Here is a 21,962-nt window from a genome sequence, read left to right on the forward strand (position 1 = left end):
CTCTCTTGGATTGTTTTAATAGTGTGTTTGTGCGTGTTGCGAAGGGGGTTATTGGATTTTTTTTATTCTGTATTTTCCTCCTTCCAGCTTCCATTGCATCAAGCAGAGTGATGGATATTCAGGAAGAGCGGATATTCAGGAAGTTGCTGCCCAGACCACCGTGAAGGAAGGAAACAAATAATGTTCATTTTAGGAGCTACAATGTAACAATCTCCGTAACATTGTTTGTGATAAGCTTAAGAAGGGCGACCCTAACATGTTTCCCTAGTGCTGCGGTTATCACGTTCTCCTCACAATAGAAAGGTCCCCGGTTCGATCCCCAGCAGAAACATTTCTACATCTTTACTGTAGAATTTTAAAATTTGCTTCAAAGTAATTTCAGTAGAAATTCAGCGTCGGTGCCTTTTTCTTTTTTCTTATTTCTCTGGTCTTTTTTAGATATTATGGAATTTAAAAAGTTATTGCAAAGTAACACAAACTCTAGGTCGATGTTTGACGAGAAAGTTTTAAGTGGACGGTAAAACTAAGAAAAAGCTGTAAAACACACTTGCGTTGGCCGGGAATCGAACCCGGGTCAACTGCTTGGAAGGCAGCTATGCTAACCACTATACCACCAACGCTTGGACGAGCAAGCTTTTCTCTAGGAGTCTTTAGTAGAAGTATTATCGGTTAGGCCGGGCAATACCAAGTTACTGGGGGTGTCTCTCCCAACGTCCCTGCTCGCACAGGAAGACGCCACGTTTAGGACGTTTCACCCCACTTGCCGCGGGGGCCGTGCTGGCGCGTTCCCCCCCCCCCAGCGCCCCGGACTCCTTGGTGCCGGCCGGGAGGTGGCCAATCCCAGGCCGCCGCCTGGGCCGCTCGACTTCCGGGTCAAAGGGGCCTGAGCTGCCGGGTGTCCCGTGTCCGCTGCCGCCGCTGTACCCTGCGCCCGCCACTTCCTGGGCTGCAGTCCCGGGCATGGAGCCGCGAGCTTGAGACGCCGCTGGCCCCGGGACGCCCTGCCCAGCCCGGCCCTCGCCCCGCGCCGGCCCCGAGCCCCGGTGAGCAGTGCCCGCGCGCCCCGTCCGGCCTCGGCCGCGACCCTGAACCCGCCATTGACCGGCCCCACCTCAGTCCCGACTCTGGATCCTCCACTGACCGGCCTCCCCGGTACCCTCCGCCCCGGCCTCCGCGCACCCCGGCCCCGCCATTGCCCAGACTCGCGGTTGCTCCAGTCCCCGCCTCCGTTTCCCCTCCGCCCCGGCCTCTCCTCACTCCTTCCCCGCCCGTCCCCTCCGCCGGCAGGGCCACCTCTCAGCCTTTCCAACGCCCGGCCTGTCCCGACCTCCTCTCCCATCCCGTTGCTACCCAGACCACCTGGCTCTGACCCCTTCCGGGGGTGGCCTCACCCAGTAACGCCTTCCCTTCCTTGTCGGCTCTGGAGGTCCCCACCTTCTCCCCGTCCCCATCCAAACCCACGCTATCTATATGAGACCAGAGACCACTTCCTTGACCTGCCCCACTTCTTCACCCCTCCCCAGCGCTCGGCTTCCCCGCCACCCACATCCCCACAGGTCCAGCCCCTTCCCTCAGCTTCGCTCCCAGGCCAGTCCAGCCACCCACCTTTTTCGCACAGAGTCTCCGACCAGCCTTGACACTTCCCCATCCATGCGGCAGCTGAGCCTTCAGGAGTAGCCCGTTCCCTTTGAGCCCATCCCTGACCCCCTCCCCCTCACCGCGAGGAAGTCACTTGCCTCAGCGGCAAGAACAAACCTTTACAGGAGCTGGGACTAAAGCCCAGGAGGGGTGCCCTGTGGCCACCAATCCCTGTCGTCCCTTGCTGGATCCTGGGCGAATTGGGCCCCATGGCAGGACTTTCCTCCCTGGTGTGGTTCATACAGCGCTTCAGGGCTGTGAGGCATCCTTAGGAACTAGTGGGTACAGAAAATCAGGCCCAACCATCAGGGACTCCCCGAGTGGCAGGAAAGTGAGTAGTTAGCCGGTCCCTCCATTAAATCACAGCGTTAATAAGACATTTACTCTGTCAAGGTCTGTGTCCCACGTCTGCAGCTGGAATGGAGGCTCTCTGGACCCTTTAGAAGGTCAGTGGTGCTGGGCTGGGGTGGCCGGGAAGGCTGGGTGTGTGCTGGTGGGATTCATTTGCCTGCTCCTGGATACAGAATTTGTCAGGAAGTGGTTTTCTGCAGCCCTGGGGTCACTGGTCTTGGGGACAGTTAGCCAGGCCCCAGGCCAGGGGCTGCAGCTTCGTGTGCTCTTGCTGGAGACTTTTCTTTCTATCTAGCATTGTATGCTAGATGTCCACGGACAGAAGCCCTGGAAGGACTGGGGGAGAAGAAGGAGGGAGCATTAATTCCAGCTGGATTTGGTGAATGTGTGGCTGCATCTCCCCCTCCCCCGCCACACACACACCTTATATGGTGCCTGGCGCTCAGTCTGTGAATGGTGTGGATTCTGGCTCTGAAAGGAACTTGAGTCCAATTCTCCCCTTGGTGTAATTTTAAGTAACTTGGTTAGATGGCAATATTAGCTGACCCGTAGTTTCTGCTATGTCAGCTACTTTACCTGTGCTATCTCACTTAATCCTCACAGTAGTCCTAGGTGTAGGCACTGCAGTCCCACTTTTTTTAAAATAAATTTATTTATTAATTTGTTTATTTTTGGCTTAGTTGGCTCTTTGTTGCTGCACGCGAGCTTTCTCTAGTTGCGGCGAGCAGGGGCTGCTTCTTGTTGCAGTGGCTTCTCTTGTTGAGGAGCACGGGCTCTAGGCATGCGGGCTCAGCAGTTGTGGCTCACGGGCTCCAGAGTGCAGGCTCAGTAGTTGTGGCGCACGGGCTTAGTTGCTCTGTGGCATGTGGGATCTTCCCGGACCAGGACTCAAACCCGTGTCCCCTGCGTTGACAGGTGGATTCTTAACCATTGTGCCACAAGGGAAGCCCTGCAGTCCCACTTTGTAGCTGGGAAAATTGAAGCACAGAGAGGTTAGGCGGCTTCTCCAAGGTCACATAACCCAGTAGTGGCAGAGTCAGGATTTGAACCCAAACCTCTCTGACACCAGAGCCCACAGTTTTCACCACTGGACTGAGGTGAAATCAGTGCTTCTTTATGGTGACATTTTGTTTCACTTCTTCCATCGGATCTCTGTCCTGGGACCGCGCTGCTTTCTTTTCCTTTAACCATCAGGGCACCTGTTTCGTCAAGATGGGGGTGGGGTGCCCACCAAACCAGGGGTCCCTACCAAACCAGGGGTCCCTTTGACTTTGTTCAGCGTTCAAGTGAGTACAGGGACTCGTTCATTCAACCTGAGACGTTTGCTGTATTGAGTGCTTCCTGTGTGCCGGGGCCACAGCAGGAACAGGACAGATGGGGGCCTGCCTCCATGGAGCTGACATCCTGGTGCGGGGTGCTCACCCACCCAGAGAGGGCTTCTCAGCCTCAGCACTAGCGATATTTGGGGCCAGATTATTCTTTCTGGTGGGGGAAGGGCATCCTGCTAATTATGGGGGACTTAGCAGCATCCCTGGTCTCCACCAACCAGATGCCAGCAGCATGCCTCCCAGTCGTGACAACCAAAAACGTCTCCTGGGAACACCAGCCCTCGTCAAGACCCCCTGGCTTAGGGGATTCACTGACCCCCCCAAGAGACTCTGCGCTCCATGACCATCTGACCCTCAGAGGTCCTAGGATGCTACACACATTTAAACACACAAACCAAGAGGGAGGGACAGGAGGCGACTCACAGACGCCGGGGGCCACCCTGATTTATACCATCTGAACCATTGGGGATTTATTTTGGTGTCTAGTGTGAGCCTAAGGATCTAACTCCATTTCTTTCCCCCAAACAATGAATACAGAGTTTCTCCGCCTGGGCACTGTGGACACTGGGACCAGATCATTCTCTGGGGTGGGCCATCATGGCCACGGTAGGGTGATGAGCGGCATCCCTGGCCCCACCCACTGGATGCCGTGGCACCACTCCCCCAGTCAGTGGTAACAGCCAAAAATGTCTACAGACATCACCAAGGGTCCCCTGGACAGGGGGGCGGGAAGAGGGGGAAAATCACCCCCATTGAGAACTACCATTTTAGAATGAGTGCTTGCAGAAAGGCCCAGGTGTTGAGATGGGGATAACAAGGTAGCAACTTCGGACTTCGTGCCAGGAAAGACCCCTGAAGAGGTGATACTGGGACCCAAAGGATAAGAGGGAGCACATCATACAAAAAGCAGGGCAAGGGTGTGCTAGGCAGAGGGAATGGTAAGTGCAAAGGCCCTGAGGTAGGACTGAGTCAGCGTGTTTAGGGGAGATTAAGGCCAGCGTGTCTGGAGATCATGGTCAAGGAGGTGGGGTCAGGAGGGCCATCAGGGAGCAACCACTGTGGGGAATTTGGGTTTATTTGATTTCCAGCAAGTGCCGTGGGTGGTGGCCCCCGAATCGTTTGAAACTCTCATCTCAGGGACTCTCACCTTGGGAGAACCACCCGGTTTCTGGCAAACGCCCAGACAGGTGTTCGAACTTCGAATTTCAGGACAGGGCCTGCACCATCTGCCTCATGAGAAGGCCCTTGGCATCGGGTGTTCCCCGCAGACAGGAGGGTGGCCTCGAGGAATGGGAGCGGGGAGGGGGCCCACAAGCTGCAGCCCCTTGGTCTGCCCCCCTCGCAGGCTCACCCACCCTGAGGTCAGCCGAGTGGTTAATGCGGAAGGTTAAGAAGGTGCGGCTGGACAACACAAACACAGGACGTTGGAGAAGGTAAGGGGCATGCCGTGGGAGCCTGGTCGGTGGGGACGCGGTAGAGGTTCCCGAGCTTCCAGCAGAGTCTTAGGTCTGGGAAGGCACCTTGGCCACCCCGACGTTTCTGCATTTCCCCAGGGTGCACGTCTGGCTGTTCTGCGTGGACGGCAGCATGGGCTAGGGAGGGGTTGTTCAGCCTTGGCATTTTTGACACTGGGGCTGGGTCATTCAGTGCCCGCACTGGCATTGTAGGGTGTGGAGCATCACCCACCCGTCACGACAACCACAGATGTCCCCAGACATCACCCCGTGTCCCCTGGGAACGGGATCAGCCCCAGGTGAGAACCCCTGGCCAGATGGTCAGGATGTGGGTTTTGGGGTCCAGCAAACTGGGGCTCCTGTCCTTCCTCGTGGGTGACTTTGGGCGAGCCACATGACCTCTGAGCCTACTTTCCAGTCCAAATGAGGACGAACCCAGAACTCACTAACCAGGGTTGCAGTGCGGGTTAAACGTAACCATCCACACAAGGCCCAGGCGCTTGTAAGCCCCCCGTGTGGGGCCCGGCACGGGATGAAGGGACCCAGGAATTCCGCACCCTAGCCGGCCTCTCTCACTCTCAGTCTTCTGATCCGCAGGCCCATCTGCTCTTAGGGAGCGCAAGGATCGGGGAGGCAGGCAGGGAGCGGAAGATGGTTCTGGAAGACAGGGCTGACGCCAAGCACAGTCACTCGTTTCCCGGATGTGGGCTCTGAAAACGGGGGGTGTGCGTGCATTCGGGCGTCGGTTAGTGATGGGACCCCGAGTCTCGTCTCTCATGTGCACTAGGTACCACGTGGGCACGGGCTGGGCTGCACACTGACTTGAAGAAGCTGAAGGCCCAGGCAGTGCCAGGGCATATGGCCTTCATAGGGCAGAGGATGGCCTGCTGCTTCCAGGGAACTGCACCCGCAGGCATGCGCGAGTTCCCTGAGGGCCACTCTGAGGCATTTCCGGAGTGTGGCGGGCCCCGCCCCTCCCCTCCCCTTGTGCCTTATGAGAATCTGCTTCCCACATCCCTGGCCGCGCCTGGGTCTCCACCTGGTGCCCCTGTGGGAGGGTGGTCCCAGCCCGTGAAGCACTGGCTCAGACAGATCACAGAATGCCATCGGGCCTCGACTGTGACCGCACCAACGGGTCCCGAGCTGTGCACTGGCGGCATCGTGGGCTGTGAGGCGTCCTACCGATGGGCAGAAGGAGAGCGTAGGTGGACCTGGCCTAAGTGGCTTAGAATCCACTTTGATTTCCCCAGCTGTGTAAACTCTTGAGGCAAGAAGCCGAGCCCCAGCTGGCACTGAATGAGACGGGGCCGGCACAGGCTTGCTTCCTACGGGCTGCATTGCATTCACCTGTTCCCCCTCCGAGGCTCCCTCTGCGTCTGGGAAGGAGAGGGGCGAGCGGAGGGCCGGGGTGTAGCAGCAAGCCTTAGCCTGGGAGCTCAGGCTGCCTGGCCACATCTAGAAGATTCCTAGAACTTTCTCCCGATGTTTCATCTCGTTTCTCATCTCCTGGATCGTGTTTTTGCTTCCTGGGCTCTCTGCACGGATCGGAGGCAAGATCATTTTTATCTTTCTTTGTTGTGGAAAGAAGTCATGAGATTCCGGGAGTGCTTCCGCCAGCCTCTCCGCTTCTGGGGTTCCCCATGGGAACCCTGGAGGCCACGGTCTGTTCTTTTGCCATGAGCGGGGCTTGAATTGTGGCAGCCGAGTCGGTGGGGGGGCTCGGCGGGTTAGAGGACATCCCCTGCCACCAGCCTCTCCGCTTCTGGGGTTCCCCGTGGGAACCTTGGAGGCCACGGTCTGTTCTTTTGCCGTGAGCGGGGCTTGAATTGTGGCAGCCGAGTCGGTGGGGGGGCTCGGCGGGTTAGAGGACATCCCCTGCCTTGGTTTTCTGGGCTTGGTGCCAGCAGCACTTGGGGCTGTGAGGGCTCTGCAGCGCTCAGCCGGTCCTGGCCCAGCCCCTGCCCAGCACCGCCTGTGGCCCCTTCCGCCCTCGAGGTGAACCGCAGCTCTGCGGCAGGCTGGGACGGGCCACACGTGCCCCTCGGCAAGGCTTCCGTCCTTCCAGGGTTTGCTTTATTTGACCCGAGGGCCCCGAAGGCTCTGATGGCCTGCGGTCCGTGTCTTCAAAGCTGCCGTGGGAGGAGCTGAAGTGTCTGGGGGACAGGACACGCCAGCTTGTTGCCCCGCCACCGCTCTTCCCCAGCCCGGCTGGGTCAGGGAGGACTGAGCAGGGGGCGCGGTTGGAAAGGGCACTCTGATAATCAGCCCGCAGTGGGTGCTCAGGAACCGTGGGAACCGCCTCGTGTCTCTTTCTCCCCTTGCCTCTCAGAGCGGGCAGGGGTCCTTTGTCCTGTGGTGGTCACTTCAGGGTCTCGTATTGGCAAGGGGCAAAGCCTTCTGGGAGTCTTAAGCCTCCCACTGGAAGGGGGGGGGGCACCAGCTCTGTCCATGACTTCTCTAAAGCCGTCCCCTCCTGCAAGGGAACACAGACTTGTGCCTGCAAAGCCGCTAATCCCAGAGGATGAGGAATCCCAGCGTCTGGCGAGGCCTTCAGCCATTCGGTGCCCTTGCAGGAAATCGAGCCCGGCCCACCCACATTGGCTGGCCTCGCTAGACGACCCTGGCTCTTCCAGAACCGGGTCACCGTGGCCATGTTTAGATTTCCCTAAAACAAATATTTGTCTGGCCAGCCCTGTTCAGTCAAGAAGTGTGCTGAGCAGTGGGGGTGGGGGTAGGGGGAGCCGTTGCACAGCAGCCGCTGCCCCTGGAGGGGGCGGAGAGAGTGGGATGGCCTCTGGGGGAGGGTTGCACATCCATCCTCTCATGTGGAGCTCCCCCGATGTCCAGCGAATATCTGCCTGGGCCTCTGAGCACCTCTGGTGAGGCACGAGAGGTTCCCCCGCTGGCCAGCAAGCTGACAGCACGGGTGAGGAGGTTTGCAGACCCACTGCTTAACGCTCAGTTCTTGGTGCGGGAGCGACTGTGTCTCCCAGCGGGCTGTAGGGGAGACCATGATTTCTGTGGCTCTCCGAGGAATGCCTCCTGTGTGCCGGGGCCGTGTGAGGTGCTGAGACGCTGCTGTGAATGGGACAGACGCCGGGGAGACAGAAAGGGGACCCGTGAACAGCCACTGTGACGAATGCTCGGAGGGCAGGGCAACCAGGTGGCAGGTGAAAGGTGAACGGAGAGACAGGTTTTGGTACAGATGTTCATCTGAGGACCCGACAGGTACTTAAGCTGAGATCTGATTAGAAGTTAGTCCAGTAGAAAGAGGGAAAAAAGTGTTCCAGGCAGAAAGGATAGCACATGCAAAGGCCCTGGGGCAGGAAGCAGTCTGGCCTGTTTGGGCAGCTGAGAGAAGGCCAGTTTGCCCGAGGCCTAGTAATGAAGGTGGGTGAGGTGTGAGGGCCTGGCAGAGGTCAGAGGGCAGAAACCATCGAAGGTCGTGGTGAGCGCTGGTTTTTAACCCTGGAGGGTGTGGAAAAACAAGGAAGGGTTCTAAGTCAGGGTGTCAGATTTGCAGTGCATGTGCAGTCAAGCTGAGAGACGGTTGCAGTCATTCAGCTGAGAGGTGATGGTGGCCTGGATCTCAGGATTCGTGGATGGAGAGAAGAGGAACGATTTGAGAAATACTTAGGCGGGGCAGGGAAGGTTGCACGGGGCTGGGGCCCTGCCAGGGGAGTTGGAGAGTCTGATGGGAGGCAGCTTGTAAGTGGAACCTAGGTACCGCTCCCCCCCCCACCTTCTCATTGTCTTCCCACCCGTCCCTCTCTCCTCGTAGCTTCTCGCTGAATTCCGAGGGGGCGGAGAGGATGGCCACTGGGGCGCCGACATCCGACCGGGGCGACGCAGTCGAGATGGAGGACCCAGCCTCCCGCTTCCAGGTGCAGAAGCACTCGTGGGACGGGCTCCGGAGCATCATCCATGGCAGCCGCAAGAACTCGGGCCTCATCGTCAACAAAGCTCCACATGACTTCCAGTTTGTGCAGAAGACGGACGAGTCGGGCCCCCACTCCCACCGCCTCTACTACCTGGGTAAGCCCCCGGGCTCCCCTCGGACCCCCACGGCTGCCCTCGAGCCGGGCAGCATTTCTGGGACAGCCGTCACTAAGTCCTCTAGTCTCCAGATGTTGGCCAGTCCAATTAGTTAGAAGGTCCCAATAGAGGGCCTGGCCCTGGGCAAACTGTCCCATGAATGACGTAGTGCTGCCCATGTTGTGATGCCACCCGTGGATGACATCTGTTTACAGTGAAAGTCTGGGGCAAGGGTCCCCCACGGGGCTCAGATGTGTATGTGACAAGAGCGGAAGGCAGTCCTGCTCCATCTGTGTTACAGCAGCACCGTGGTTCGGGCCTGGCCTGTGGGTCTGAGGCCCTGAGATTGTTTCCAGCCCTCGTCAGCGGGGCCCGCCCCCTGAGTCACTTCCCCGCCACCTGGGCTGGGCTGGGCCTGGCTAGTGAACAACTTGACTTCCCCTCAGTGGGAGTTGAAAGTAACTCAAGTAGATGCTTGCCGGCTAGCAACGCGTTAAGAAGGAACCTGAGGCTCAAGGAAAGGTGCCACGGTGGCATAACCGTGTGCCTCGTGGGCTGACAGTTGGGGTTTGTTCTCCCTGCCCAAGATCCCTGGCGGCTAAGCACGTTAATGGCTAATCACGTCTGCCTCCTGGTATGTGCCTTGAGAGCAGCACTTTCTACGTCATTGGCAATTATTTATGTGTTTGTGTTCCCTGCCGGCCTTTGGGGCACAGATGAGGCCTCGTGTGCACCTGTGGCCTCAGCAGCTGGGCCAGGGCCTGGCTCCTGGTAGGGGGACAGCAAATATCTGTTGAGCAAATGAATTTCGCTTAAAGGTCTTCCAGGGCAGAAAGGAACAGTGCCAAGCATGTCCCTTTGTAAGTAGCCTGACACGTTATTGTTGGTCCCGAGCAGGTTTTTAACCTCAGCACTGGACATTTGAGGCCAGCGCTTTCTCTGTGTATCCTCAGCCTGCCCCCAGTCAGCCCTCAGTCAGTATTGGAAGCGAGTGATGGAGTGAATGAATGAGTGAAGGTCATGCCCTGCCTGAGGCTGACCCCACGCCGAGGACCGTGAGAGTGACTGAGATGGACGCCAGACGGCTCTCCCTTTCCCACAGTCCATGAGTCCATGCCGTCTCTCCTCCTAGAGGCCCATGTGGAAACCAGATGGCAGTTTGGCAAGCAGAGGCAGAGAGGGGAATGGTCTAGAAGGGTCGGCAAGCGACGGCTGTCTGTTTTTAGAAATCTAGTTTGGCCGGTGCACAGCCATGCCCACTGGTTTACAGACCGTCTATGGCTGCTTTCGAGCGTAATTGCAACAGAGGTCATATGGTCCGCAAAGCCAAAAATACTTACTGTCTCTGGCCCCTTGCAGAAAAATGTTTGCCAACTCTAGCCTAGGAGAGATTAGGGCATGCTTCAAGTTTCATTTACCCAAGGGAGAGTTGGCTGTTAGGACCGAAAGTGGCCAAGGCTCTGGGACAGTGGTGAGCTGTTGCCTCTCTCTTTTTTTTTCCTGTGGTTCTGTGGCCCCCAATCCCTTTCTCCCAACGCAGCCTCTGTTGGGCCTCTCACTCTCTCAAGTTCAAGGTGCCGTCCTGGTCACGGTACTTACATGGGTTTCCTGGGGCTGCTACTGAAACAAATGCCCACCAACTCAGTGGTTTAAAACAACAGAAACATATTGTCTCTCAGTTCCGGAAGCCAGAAGCCTGAAATCAGTTTCTCTGGGCCAGTCAAGGTGTCCGCAGGGCCAGTCTTCTTCCGGAGGCTCTAGGGGAGAATCCGTTCTTTGCCTCTTGAGGCTTCTGGCGGCCACCGGCATTCCTTGGCTTGTGGCTGCGTCACTGCAGTCTTTGCGTCTGTGGTCTCATCGCCTCCTCCTCTCCTGTGTGTCTGTAATCTCTCTGTCTCCCTCTGATAAGGCACGAGATTACATTTAGGGCCCACTGAGATAATCCAGACTAATCTTCCCAGCTAGAGGTCTTTAACGTTATCCCGTCTGCAAAGGCCCTTTTGCCAGGAAGGTAACATACAGTTTCCAGGGATTAGGACACGAGCGTAGCCGTTGTTAAGCCAACCACAGAGCTGCCGAAAGGGACAGAAATGCTCCGAGCTACTTTGAGCCACCAAGGGCCCCTCATAGTAAGGACACGGGTGTGTCAGGGAACCCCCCAGCCTCATGACCAGCACTGAGAAGCCCAACCATATGGAGTCCAGGCATCTGCCCTCGTATGTTTCTCTCCGTGGATCCACCCTCACTGCCCACCTACCTTCCACTGCCACACTCCCGGGATTGCACGTCTGGTTCCAGCCACCAGCAGAAATGGACCAGCTTTCTCTGAATTTCTGGGACAGCGAGTATGATTGGCTCAGACATCCACTCATCCAGTCATCCTTGGCCTGGGGCGGGCGGTCCCTGCCGTCTATAGCATGTGCTGAGAGCCCACTCTTGTAGGGGGCAGCTCCAGACAAGGACTGTGGACCCACTGCGGCTCCAAAAAGTGCCTAGAACAGCCCAAAGCCATCCTACTTCTCTTGGGGTGACGTTGCTCACCCTTGAGCTGATCCAGTCTGCATCACTCAACACCCTTGGGGTACCCTTGACCTCACTCCATGTCCAAGTTCCTGGGGCAGGTCTCCCCAGAACCCCCATGTATTTATAACCTGTCTGCACTAGCCTGGTGCCGGGGGAATGCTGGCAGCCAGAAGCATTTATGGATTGAACAGAAAGGACCTCTAGGGGCGATGCCCAGCCCGCCCCCTGCTCCCCTGGGACCCCTGCCTCCTGGGCGGGCCCCAGGCTTGCCAGTCACCGTCCTCTGGGAAGGCTCACTGGGAGCCCAGTGCACATGGGATGGAACAGGAAAAGGGAACGTGCCTGCTGCTTGGGCATGTCCCCGGAAGATGGTTCCAGGGCTCAACTGCTCCTAGCAGGTCGGCTCCTCCCCCCTGCAAACGGGTGTCCTGCATTCGGTGGAGGCGGGCACGGGGCCCCAGACAGCACTGGGAGTCCCTTAGGGGGTCCCTCGTGTCCTGTGTCCAGGTCCAGGGTCACACGCCCCACGTGACCCCTCATCCAGGCCACGCGGTGTTTGCCCAGGCCTGGGCCACCTGCCGTGCTGGTGGGCTTTGGGGTGGAGTGCTGTCCCCAGAGATGGAGTAGAGCTGGTAAGAGGAGGCACGGGGGGACCGTGACAGCAGAAGTCAGCGGCCGTGGTCAGCCGTCCCAGACCCTTGCCGAGCACACCGGCACAGGTGCCTGCCGAGGGCAGCTCCTCCAGGGAATGTGCCGGGATGGGCTGTTCCGTGTCACTGCTTATGAATTGTTGGCGGGGGGAGGCAGCTCTGATGTCCTTGGCAAGGCTGCACCGTTGATTTCCTGTTTGGAAGGCTCCGGCTCCCAGAGAGCCTGCGGACAGGGGCTGTCCAGAGCCCACAGCGCTCGGCCGAGAGTGGCCACCTGCTCCCTACCAGCTTTCCACGCTGGCCCTCCCAGCCACCACGCTGCGTGGTGTTTGCTTTTTTTTAAATTGAGATGTAATTCACATCCCATAAAATTCCCTCTCTTAAAGGTGGAGAGCTTGGTGGTTTTGGGTACAGTCACAGTATTGTGCAACCATCCGCAGTCAAATTCCAGAACATTCCATCACCCCAGAAAGCAACCCTGTGCCCATTAGCAGTCACTCCCTATCCCCCTCCCCCAGCCCGTAGCGACCCACTGACTTGCTTCCTGTCTCTGGATTTGCCTGTTCTGGACGTTTCACAGAAATGGAATCACAGGGACTTCCCTGGTGGTCCAGTGGTTAAGACTCCGTGCTTCCACTGCAGGGGGTGCGGTTCCATCCCTGGTCTGGGAACTAAGATCCCACAAGCCGTGTGGCCAAAAAAAAAAAGAAATGGAATCATGCACTGCATGATTCTCGTCCCAACTTGTCTTGTGAACTTCAGAAGATGGCCGCGTCGGCAACTCAGATGGGCGGCGTCACATCCATGCCTCTAGCTGGGAATGATTCCGGCTGTGACAGCTTAGAGAGTCCTTAGAAGTCGAATTGTGAATGCTTCCCACTTGTAGCTTTGCGTTTTCACTCTTTTTTTACTAACTATACTTCATGAGGAAACTTTGTCATGAGTGGAAGACGCGAGTCACTTGCCATATTGAGAAGCTACCCATAAGAGTTACTGTGGTGGAATAGGTATTATTTATGAAGCTCTATCTAGCTCTGGAGGTGCCAAGCTTGGGGGGCGGCCCGCCTGTTCTCCCGCTCTTAGAAGTGAGAGCGCTGGGGCTCCCCTGGTGGCGCAGTGGTTGAGAGTCTGCCTGCCGATGCAGGGGACATGGGTTCGTGCCCCGGTCCGGGAGGATCCCACATGCCGCGGAGCGGCTGGGCCCGTGAGCCGTGGCCGCTGAGCCTGCGTGTCCGGAGCCTGTGCTCCGCAATGGGAGAAGCCACAACACTGAAAGGCCTGCGTACTGCAAAAAAAAAAAAAAAAAAAAAAAAGAAGTGAGAGCGCCTATGAGGAAGAGAGGCCAGCACCAAACCGAGCCTTCCTCCTGGAGAAGTTTGGGATTGAGAGGGGTCAAAGCGGGACGCCTGCTTTCTGTGACCCGCTGTTGGCCACAGCGCATTCCTGGGCCACCGCAGAGCATCCCGCCTGCTGCCGGGGGGCTCTGCCCCAGTCCCTCACCTTGTTGCCCGGAGAGTGGGGAACCCGAAGCTTCCCGAGAACCATTCTGCTCCCGCCATTAACTTTGTTAACAGCCATAGTACCGTCATCCATCGAGGCAGAGGCACTTCCGGACAGTGGTTAGGACTTCGTGCTTCCACTGCAGGGTACATGGGTTTGATCCCTGGTCGGGAAACTAGGATCCCACACAGGGTGTGGCGTGGCCCAAAGAAACCTGCTTAGAAGATACGTCCTTGTTTTATTTGCCGCTGTTTGTGCTGAGTGCTTTTTACCTCTTATCTCACTTAGTTCACACAGAGGTCTCACCAGGCAGCTACTGTATTTTACAGATAAGGTTACATTAGCTCAGTGGTTCTCAGTCGGGGTGCTCCTGCCCCAGGGGATGATGCTCAGCAGTGTCTGGGGACATCTGTGGTTGTCACACTCTTGGGGGGTGCTCTTGGCATCCAGTGGGTGGGGGCAGGGAGGCTGCTCCACACCCCCCAGTGCCTGGGACGGCCCCCCAGAGGAAGACCAGTCCCGGTGTCCGCAGCACCGAATGGGAGAGGCTGGATTGGATACACATTTCCCAGTCCTTCTGGAGCTTTGCCCGTTTTCTGATTCTTGATTAATTCCTGGACCAGAGCCCAACCTGTGGAGAGTTGGGAATCACTGACCAACCCCCCCGTTTTTCATCCTCTTGTGTGCTGTTTCTTTTTATTTATTTATTTATTCATTTATTTATTTTGGCTGCACCAGGTCTTAGTTGCGGCATGCGGACTTCTGAGTAGTGGCATGCATATGGGATCTAGTTCCCCAAGCAGGGATCCAACCCGGGCCCCCTGCATTGGGAGCATGGAGTCTTACCCACTGGGCCACCAGGGAAGCCCCATTGTGCGCTATTTCTTCAGTAACTGAGGCTAAGATATTCAGCACTAACATCTCAGGTGGAATTGCCTGCTGCTCCTGCTGGCGGGTGTAACCCAGGGTCCGTGGCTTCTCTGGGGAGGGGTGTGCCGTCAGGGTGCTGTAGAAGCAGGAGGAACCAGCCGGGCCCAGCCATGGGGAGTCAGGGCCCAAGGCCGGTCCCGCCCGAGTCCCTCACCCCGACCCTGGCAAGGGCGCCCATTCTGGTTTTCCTCTCTTCCTCCCTAAGGGATGCCCTATGGCAGCCGAGAGAACTCCCTCCTCTACTCCGAGATCCCCAGGAAGGTCCGGAAGGAAGCGCTGCTGCTCCTGTCCTGGAGGCAGATGCTGGATCACTTTCAGGTGAGCCGTGGGAGTCGGGCCCTCCTGGTGGGCAAGGCAGGTGGGCGCACGGCAGCCCCTTCTTCGGCCTCACTCAGCTTCCTTGGGCCCTGCACCCACCCCACCCCTCCTGAGGGGGTCCTGACCCATCCCCCGCTTAACGGCAGCCCCTCAGAGAGGAGCGCCTGGCCCTGTACACCTGTGCCACGCCCGCCCCCTCCCTTTGGTGCACACCCAAGCCCCAGCGTGTAGCTTGCTGCGACAGCTCCCGTCAGAAGCACGTCTTCCTCTTAAATGCCTCACCAACGACGTGCAAGTAACTTGGGCCGAGACCCTTTTATAGAAATTTAGCTAATAATGGATGTCGCCCAAAGGCACCTCGCTTCCAGAGGGGCAGACAGCCGGTGAGCGGTGAGAGTGCTTTGTGCGCTGGTGTATGTTGATTTATTTTTGATCAAAAATAAAATATGACAGTACGCAGGGAAGGGAACCCGTGCAGCCCCTCTCTCTTGCCTATCCCCTGTCCCGGGCTGACCAACTCCTATTCACATGGCTTTCCTCGCAGCGTGGGGCTCATTGTGCTTTGGATTCTGCTCTTTAAAAATGCATTTCTGGGAATTCCCTGGCGGTCCAGTGGTTAGGACTCCGCGCTTCTGCTGCAGGGGGCGCAGGTTCGATCCCTGGTCGGAGGACTAAGACCATGCATGCCACGCAGCACAGCCAAAAAAAAAAAATTAATAAATTAAAAAAATAAAAATGTATTTCTTCCCTTTAACGTTCCTCTGAATTTCCACATCATCTTCAGAATTCTTCTTGGGGCAGCTGCATGGTGTCCACCATAGTTTACCTGCCCGCCCTGCCCAAGGTCAGGCGTTAGGGTGGTCAGGCGTAGAATCTGCCCCACCCCTACCCATGCCAAGAGCATGAACGGCTGGTGGTGGGTGGCTTCAGCTCGAATGCTCTCGCAGGAAGAGGCTGTGACCAGGGAGGGAGGGCGGGGGTCTGTAGGGTGTAGGGTGGCCCTGGGGGCGGAGGAGGGCCTCGTGTGTCCTAGAGCGATTTGTTGGGGGGTGAGGAGGTTGCAACTACAGGTGAGCCCCGCAGCCCTGCCCGTCTGTGCCGCTCTGTGGCCAGGGTGCTGGAGCCTCCAGCTGCTGATGCCGGTGTTCCGCCCCACCCCCCGGCCCCGCCCAATGTGTCCCCAGGCCACGCCGCACCACGGGGTCTACTCCCGGGAAGAGGAACTCCTGCGGGAGCGGAAGCGCCTGGGTGTCTTCGGCATCACCTCCTACGACTTCCACGGCGAGAGCGGCCTCTTCCTCTTCCAGGCCAGCAACAGCCTCTTTCACTGCCGGGACGGCGGCAAGAACGGCTTCATGGTGAGCCCCGCTCTCTGGTGGGGGGAGGCGGGGCAGGTGGCGGCCTTCTGACCCCCTGAGCTGGGTCTCTGTGTGTCCCCAGGTGTCCCCCATGAAGCCCCTGGAAATCAAGACCCAGTGTTCCGGACCCCGGATGGACCCCAAGATCTGCCCCGCCGACCCCGCCTTCTTCTCCTTCATCAACAACAGCGACCTGTGGGTGGCCAACATCGAGACGGGCGAGGAGCAGCGGCTGACCTTCTGCCACAAGGGTGAGGCCGGGTGGAGGGCGGCGGGAGGAGGGCGGGGCAGACGGGAACCGGCACCCCTGGTGTGGTCTGTCATCACAGCCACCAGTCCAGCTTCTAGAAAGACTCCCACCCCTGTCACTGTGCTCCCCGCCGGACCACCAGGCGCCTTCCCAGACCGTGATCCCACGGCCCCCCTCCCATGGCTCCCCCTCTGGCCCCACAAAGGGTCCAGCTGCCTGGCTCAGGGTCTTCCTCCGCGTGAATCGCCCCGGCCACTGGGGCCTGGCCTCCATGCCGGACACTTGTGCGCCCCTGCTTCCCTCAGCCCCTCCTGCCTCCGCTCTCCTGTCCCCATGCCATGCTTCCAGCCCAGAACTCACCAGACCCGGCCTTCCCCTCAGGCCCCTGCTTGCCGACAGTGGCATCAATCCTGTGCAGATATATCTGCGGGACTGCATGGGTTGTGGCCTCTGACCCTGATCCCTGCCTCCTGTCCTGCCCCAAGGCCCTGGTGCCCTCTCACTAAACCTGAGCTTCTCAGCCAGGGGCGACTGGGGTACTGGCCATGTGCTGAGACATTTTCAGCTGTCACAGTGAGGTGAGGATGCTCCTGGCATCGAGTGGGTGCGGCCAGGGAGACTGCTGCACACCCCACAGCACCCAGGATGCCCCCACAGAGAACGGTCCGGCCCTGATGTCAGCTGTGCCAGGGGAGAGGCCCTGCTCTAAACCAGACTCCTCATCTCTCGCCCGGCCCCCTCCCCATCCAGGCTTGTCCAGTGTCCTTGACGACCCCAGATCTGCGGGTGTAGCCACCTTCGTCATCCAGGAAGAATTTGACCGCTTCACTGGCTACTGGTGGTGTCCCACAGCCTCCTGGGAGGGTAAGCGCCTTTCCATTTTTAGAAACACTTCTGCAAACACTTCTTCTGTTAGCAGAAGCACAGTGTACATGCTGGTCTGCTCTTTGCTCTTTTCATTTAAGATAAGCCTCAGCAACCTTCCCATCAACATCCGTGTCTCAGTCCTTTGAGGCTGCTGTGACACTACCACAGCCAGGGCGGCTTATAAACAGCCGGCATTTATTTCTCACTGTTGCAAGGGCTGGGAGTCCAAGTCCAAGGCAGATTCGGTGTCTGGTGAGGGCCTCTTCCTTGTTCATGGATGCTGTCATATCACCCTGTCCTCACATGGTGAAGGGTCAGGGAGCTCTCTGGGGTTCCTTTTTTTTTTTTTTTTGTGGTATGCGGGCCTCTCACTGCTGTGGCCTCTCCCGTTGCGGAGCACAGGCTCCGGACGCACAGGCTCAGCGGCCATGGCTCACGGGCCCAGCCGCTCTGCGGCATGTGGGATCTTCCCGAACCGGGGCACGAACCCGTGTCCCCTGCATCGGCAGGCAGACTCTCAACCACTGCGCCACCAGGGAAGCCCTGGGGTTCCTTTTTATAGGGGCACTGATCCCCTTCATGAGGGCTCCACCCTCGTGACCTAATCACCTCCCAATACATCACACTGGGGGGTAGGGTCTAACATTTGAAATTTGTGGAGACACAGACATTCAGTCCATTGCAGTCAGCACCCAGAGAATCCTTTAACTGTGGATGTCCTGGGGGCGTGGATGTACCACAGTTTAGTTAAGAAGTCCACACTGATGGGCACTTTGGCTGTTGCCAGTTTCCGGTTTTGGTTTTGCTTTGGTGTTATAAACAATACTGCAGCAAAATCTTCCTACATTTATCCTCGTGACCTCCTAGGAGTATGTTAATGGTCCTCAGCCAGGGGTGGTCTGCCCTGCCCCCCACGCGCAGGGGACACTGGGCCGTGTCTGGGGACATCTGTGGTTGTCACGACTGGGGGTGCTCCCAGTATCGAGGGGGTGGGGGCAGGGGTGCTGCTCCACACCCCACCCCAGGGTGGCCCCCCGCAGAGAATGGCCCGGCCCTAATGTCTGCAGCGCCAAGTATTGAAAATCCTGCCTTAGAGAAAATTCCCAGCTGTAAGAGAGATGAATTGAAGCTACATGCATCTTAAATCTTGACGGTTTTGCCAACAAGTTAGAAAGAAGCCAGATCAGCAGGCCACTTTGTATCTGTTTTTCTGTGCTGTGCGTGAGGCGAGGGTGTCTTATCTCCCCTGTTCAGTGGACCAAAGTCTGTTTCCTGAGCGCGGGGAGAGTCGTTTCTTGGGGTGCGTGAGTACCATCACACCCTCTGCTGCTCGAGCAGGAGTGGGCCAGGCCTCCGCTGCGCATAGAGTCCTCCCTGGCCTTAGCGCCTCTGTGTGCGTCCGTGGGCGAGTGGCCACGCAAGCCAGGATGCTGGGGACCAGGCACTGGCCATCCACCGCCTCAGCCGAGTGCCACCTCATCTGCTAGTCACCCCTGCCTTTACTTCAGCGTGTCTTCTCCTTAAATCAATTTGAAAAGAAAACATCATGGTCCTACCATGAATAGAAGCTAGGCATGAAAACCGTGCAACGGAGAGAAACCAGCGCCAAACATGCTAGCCAGCGCCCAGGTAAAGGATGACTTGCCAGCGTCAGGCGCCTAAGGGCTGCTGGTGCTGCCGAGACGGGGCCGGGATCGGCACGTTCCTGGGGAGGACGCCGCACGCGCTCCCCCTTCGTCTGGGCCGGGGTCTTTCACCACCGCAGTGCTGTGTGTGCCCGTGGTCCGTGTCTCTGGGGAAAAGGGCTCCAGGTCAGGAGTCAGGGTCCTGGGTCAGGTCACTCAGCTTGTGACTCTGCGTGCCTGAAGCAGGTGACCATCCACCCTTCGACTTCCGGGCTATAAAGTGAGGTCTCTCCCCCTCGGCCCTGTGGCCACGGAGGTTGGGTCATTCTCTGTGAGGGGCCGTGGTGACTCAGTGTGTCACCTGTCACCTGAGTTGTGACAGCCACAAATGTCCCCAGACATTGCCACATGGCCCCTGGGGACACAGAATGGCCCCTGGTTGCCATCCACTGGTCTCAGTGACATCAAGATACTCTCTCTACTATTCTTAACAGCTCAGAACCCCTCAGATAGAGCCCCTGAATGCTGAGGCCAAGGGACGCTTACCCCGTTTGCTGTAGCCCCACTCATGGCATGCACCCGTGGAGCCACATGACCATAGCAACCCAAGAGGGTCTTTCCTGGCCAGGAAACTCAGGGCCCCGGAACAACCCATGCCCAGTGGACAGACATAGGAGCCCTTATCACTGAGTCTGAGCTGCAGCACTTCCACTGCCTCAGCCCTGTGGCTGCCAGCGCCCCATAGAGCAGGTATGGAGACCTGAAGGCGGGGTGGGCTTGGCCGAGGTCAGCGGATGTCATTGGTTCGTCCTAGTGAGTCAGGCGAGGGTACAGGAAGCAGATGGGGACCCTTCTCGGCAGCTGAGAAGGGAACAGCCGTGGGCTCCGTCCCCTTGATGTTGGCATTGCCAGTGCTCACACCCCTTGCTAGGCTGTCAGCTCCCGGTGATTCACTTACTTCTCATGACAGCTTTCACTGTACCCCTTCTTGAGCCCTGCCCCAAGTGTTAGTCTGCTCGGGCGGCCGTGACCACGTCCCACAGATGGGGCAGCTCAGACGTCACAGCCTGGAGGCTGGACGTCTGAGATGGAGGTGTCGGCAGGTTTGGCTTTTTCCGAGGCCTCTCTCCTCAGCTTACAGACGGCTGCCGTCTCCCCCCATCCTCACGTGGTCTCCCCTCTGCGTGTCTGTGTCCTAACCTCTTTCTATAGCAACAGCAGTCATACTGTATCAGGGCCACCCTCAGGGCTGCATTTTAACCGAATCACCTCTTTAAAGACCCCGGTCTCCAAATACGGTCCCAATCTGAGGTCCAAGGGTTGAGACTTGAATGTAGGAATTGGGTGGGCGTGTGGTTCAGCCCGTAAGTCCCCACGTGGCCATCTCCCTTGCCTTCCCGTGCTGGGAAGAGCGCCGTTCTTGCTCTGGTTTTACAGGGAAGGAAATCGAGGCCCCAGGAGGACACGTGACTGGCTTCAGGCCTAGTACACGGCAGAGCTGGGTTTCCGGCCCCAGGGACCATTCTTGCCTGGGCCCTGCCATGGTAGAGCAGAGTCCCCGTGTTGGCTGGGGGGTGCGGGGCGGCAGAGGGGACACCCGGCACCCTCAGCAGCTGCCCTGCCCCCTCCCAGGTTCAGAAGGCTGCAAGACGCTGCGGATCCTGTATGAGGAAGTGGACGAGTCCGAGGTGGAGATCATTCACGTGCCCTCTCCCGCACTAGAGGAGAGGAAGACGGACTCCTACCGGTACCCCAGGACAGGTGAGGGCCCAGGACACATGAGGGCGGCTCGGCTCTGAAGCCTCATAGAACACGGTGAGGCACCAACCAGGATGGGCCCACAAGACCCAGACAGGGATGGACCCGGAGAAGCAGGCTGCACTTGGGAACAACAGCCAGGCCAGCGCCACCGTCAGTGGTGACTGGTGTCCTGCCTCGGGGCCCAGGAGACAGTAGGAGCCCTGGGGAGGCAGTGGGAGGTGTGGGCCCCCTCCGGGGGGGCATCAGACACTCACTGCCTTGTGAGAATACAGGGTTTGCCCAGAAATACATGGAAGTCCCAGAAATCTACCAATTCTTAAACGTGGCTCGAATCATTTAAAAATACTTAGCAGGACTTCCTTAGCGGTCCAGTGGTTAAGACTCCACGCTTCCACTGCAGGGGGCATGGGTTCGATCTCTGGTCGGAGAACTAAGACCCTGCATGCCGCATGTGGCACGGCCAATTTAAAAAAAAAAAAAAAGACTTAGCCACACAAAATACATGTGCAGGCCAGGTTCAGCATCTTTGGGACCTCCGTGGAAGCCTACGACAGACTCGTCCTTGCTAACTGTGGGCCGTGCTAGGCAGAGCCTTCCTACGGAAACTTCCAGTCCCTGGTGTGAATGGGGAAGTCGGTCCTTCCCTTCCCATGTTGGAGAGACGAGGAAACAGAGGCACCGAGACATTACGTGCTGGAGTGCTAGAGCCACGGGGGCCAGAGTTGAGATCCGTCGTAGGAATAACAGGGGCCTGAACCAAATCCCACCCTGGAGGGCATGTCTCGGTCACCCCAGCCTATAGGCCACCTGCCTCCCGACAGCTGAAGACTGGCTGTGTCACTGGGACGTGGGCCACCTTTCTGCATCATTGGTGCTTTTGTTACGGGCGTGTGCTGTCTTTGCAGCCAGCATTCAAGCTCTCCAGAGGCAGAGAGGCATCTTCCTCGTGTTTGTGTCCCCCTCACAGCCCTCCCACCAGCCCAGGCCTGACCTATGTTCTTAAACAGCAGAGACGTTGCCACGTCACTGTCGGGACTAAGGTCCAGGCCCAAAGTCAGACAGTCCTGCCTGGGGGACTTTGTGCCTGTGCCAGAGAGGGTGACGCACCTACAGAGAGACCTTTGGCCACCTGGCGCCTTCCTCCCCTCCCCCCACGCCGGCCATGTCACTGCCTGTGAGGATCACCCCCCACCCCAGCCACCGCCCCCAACACCTGCTCTGAGCCCTCTTGGCAACACCTGCCAGATCCACCTCGCTTTCGTTTCTGCAGGCAGCAAGAATCCCAAGATCGCCTTGAAACTGGCTGAGTTTCAGACCGACAGTCAGGGCAAGGTAAGAGGGGTCTGGGCGCCCGGGAGAAGCTTCTGGATGAGG

General features: G+C 58.0%; 1 protein-coding gene and 1 non-coding gene across 6 annotated transcripts in view; one reads left to right on the plus strand and one right to left on the minus strand.

The window, feature by feature from the left end:
• Window positions 1–548: 548 nt before the first annotated feature.
• Window positions 549–620, minus strand: TRNAG-UCC (transfer RNA glycine (anticodon UCC)). The gene has a single exon. It is a non-coding gene; the product is annotated as a tRNA-Gly (tRNA).
• Window positions 621–896: 276 nt separating this feature from the next.
• Window positions 897–21,962, plus strand: part of DPP9 (dipeptidyl peptidase 9) — a 45,454-nt gene continuing 24,388 nt past the window's right edge. For 4 of the 5 annotated variants that reach the window (XM_022556958.3, XM_089905617.1, XM_089905618.1 and 1 more), the window contains exons 1-10: window positions 897–1,043; window positions 2,032–2,084; window positions 4,663–4,750; window positions 8,553–8,806; window positions 14,615–14,727; window positions 15,912–16,085; window positions 16,168–16,336; window positions 17,086–17,199; window positions 20,460–20,588; window positions 21,859–21,920. In XM_022556958.3, coding sequence (XP_022412666.1) covers window positions 4,695–4,750; window positions 8,553–8,806; window positions 14,615–14,727; window positions 15,912–16,085; window positions 16,168–16,336; window positions 17,086–17,199; window positions 20,460–20,588; window positions 21,859–21,920 — 1,071 coding nt within the window. In that variant the 5' untranslated portion in view covers window positions 897–1,043; window positions 2,032–2,084; window positions 4,663–4,694. Of the gene's footprint in view, window positions 1,044–2,014; window positions 2,085–4,662; window positions 4,751–8,552; window positions 8,807–14,614; window positions 14,728–15,911; window positions 16,086–16,167; window positions 16,337–17,085; window positions 17,200–20,459; window positions 20,589–21,858; window positions 21,921–21,962 lie in introns of those variants that run through there. The other variant, XM_022556965.3, reaches the window with a different exon arrangement.

The sequence above is a fragment of the Delphinapterus leucas genome, unplaced genomic scaffold (assembly GCF_059928025.1).
Source record: "Delphinapterus leucas isolate spDelLeu-1000000601 "Yukka" unplaced genomic scaffold, BTC_Dleu_Yukka2 spDelLeu_asBTCV2_sq25, whole genome shotgun sequence".
NCBI classification, from domain to species: domain Eukaryota; kingdom Metazoa; phylum Chordata; class Mammalia; order Artiodactyla; family Monodontidae; genus Delphinapterus; species Delphinapterus leucas.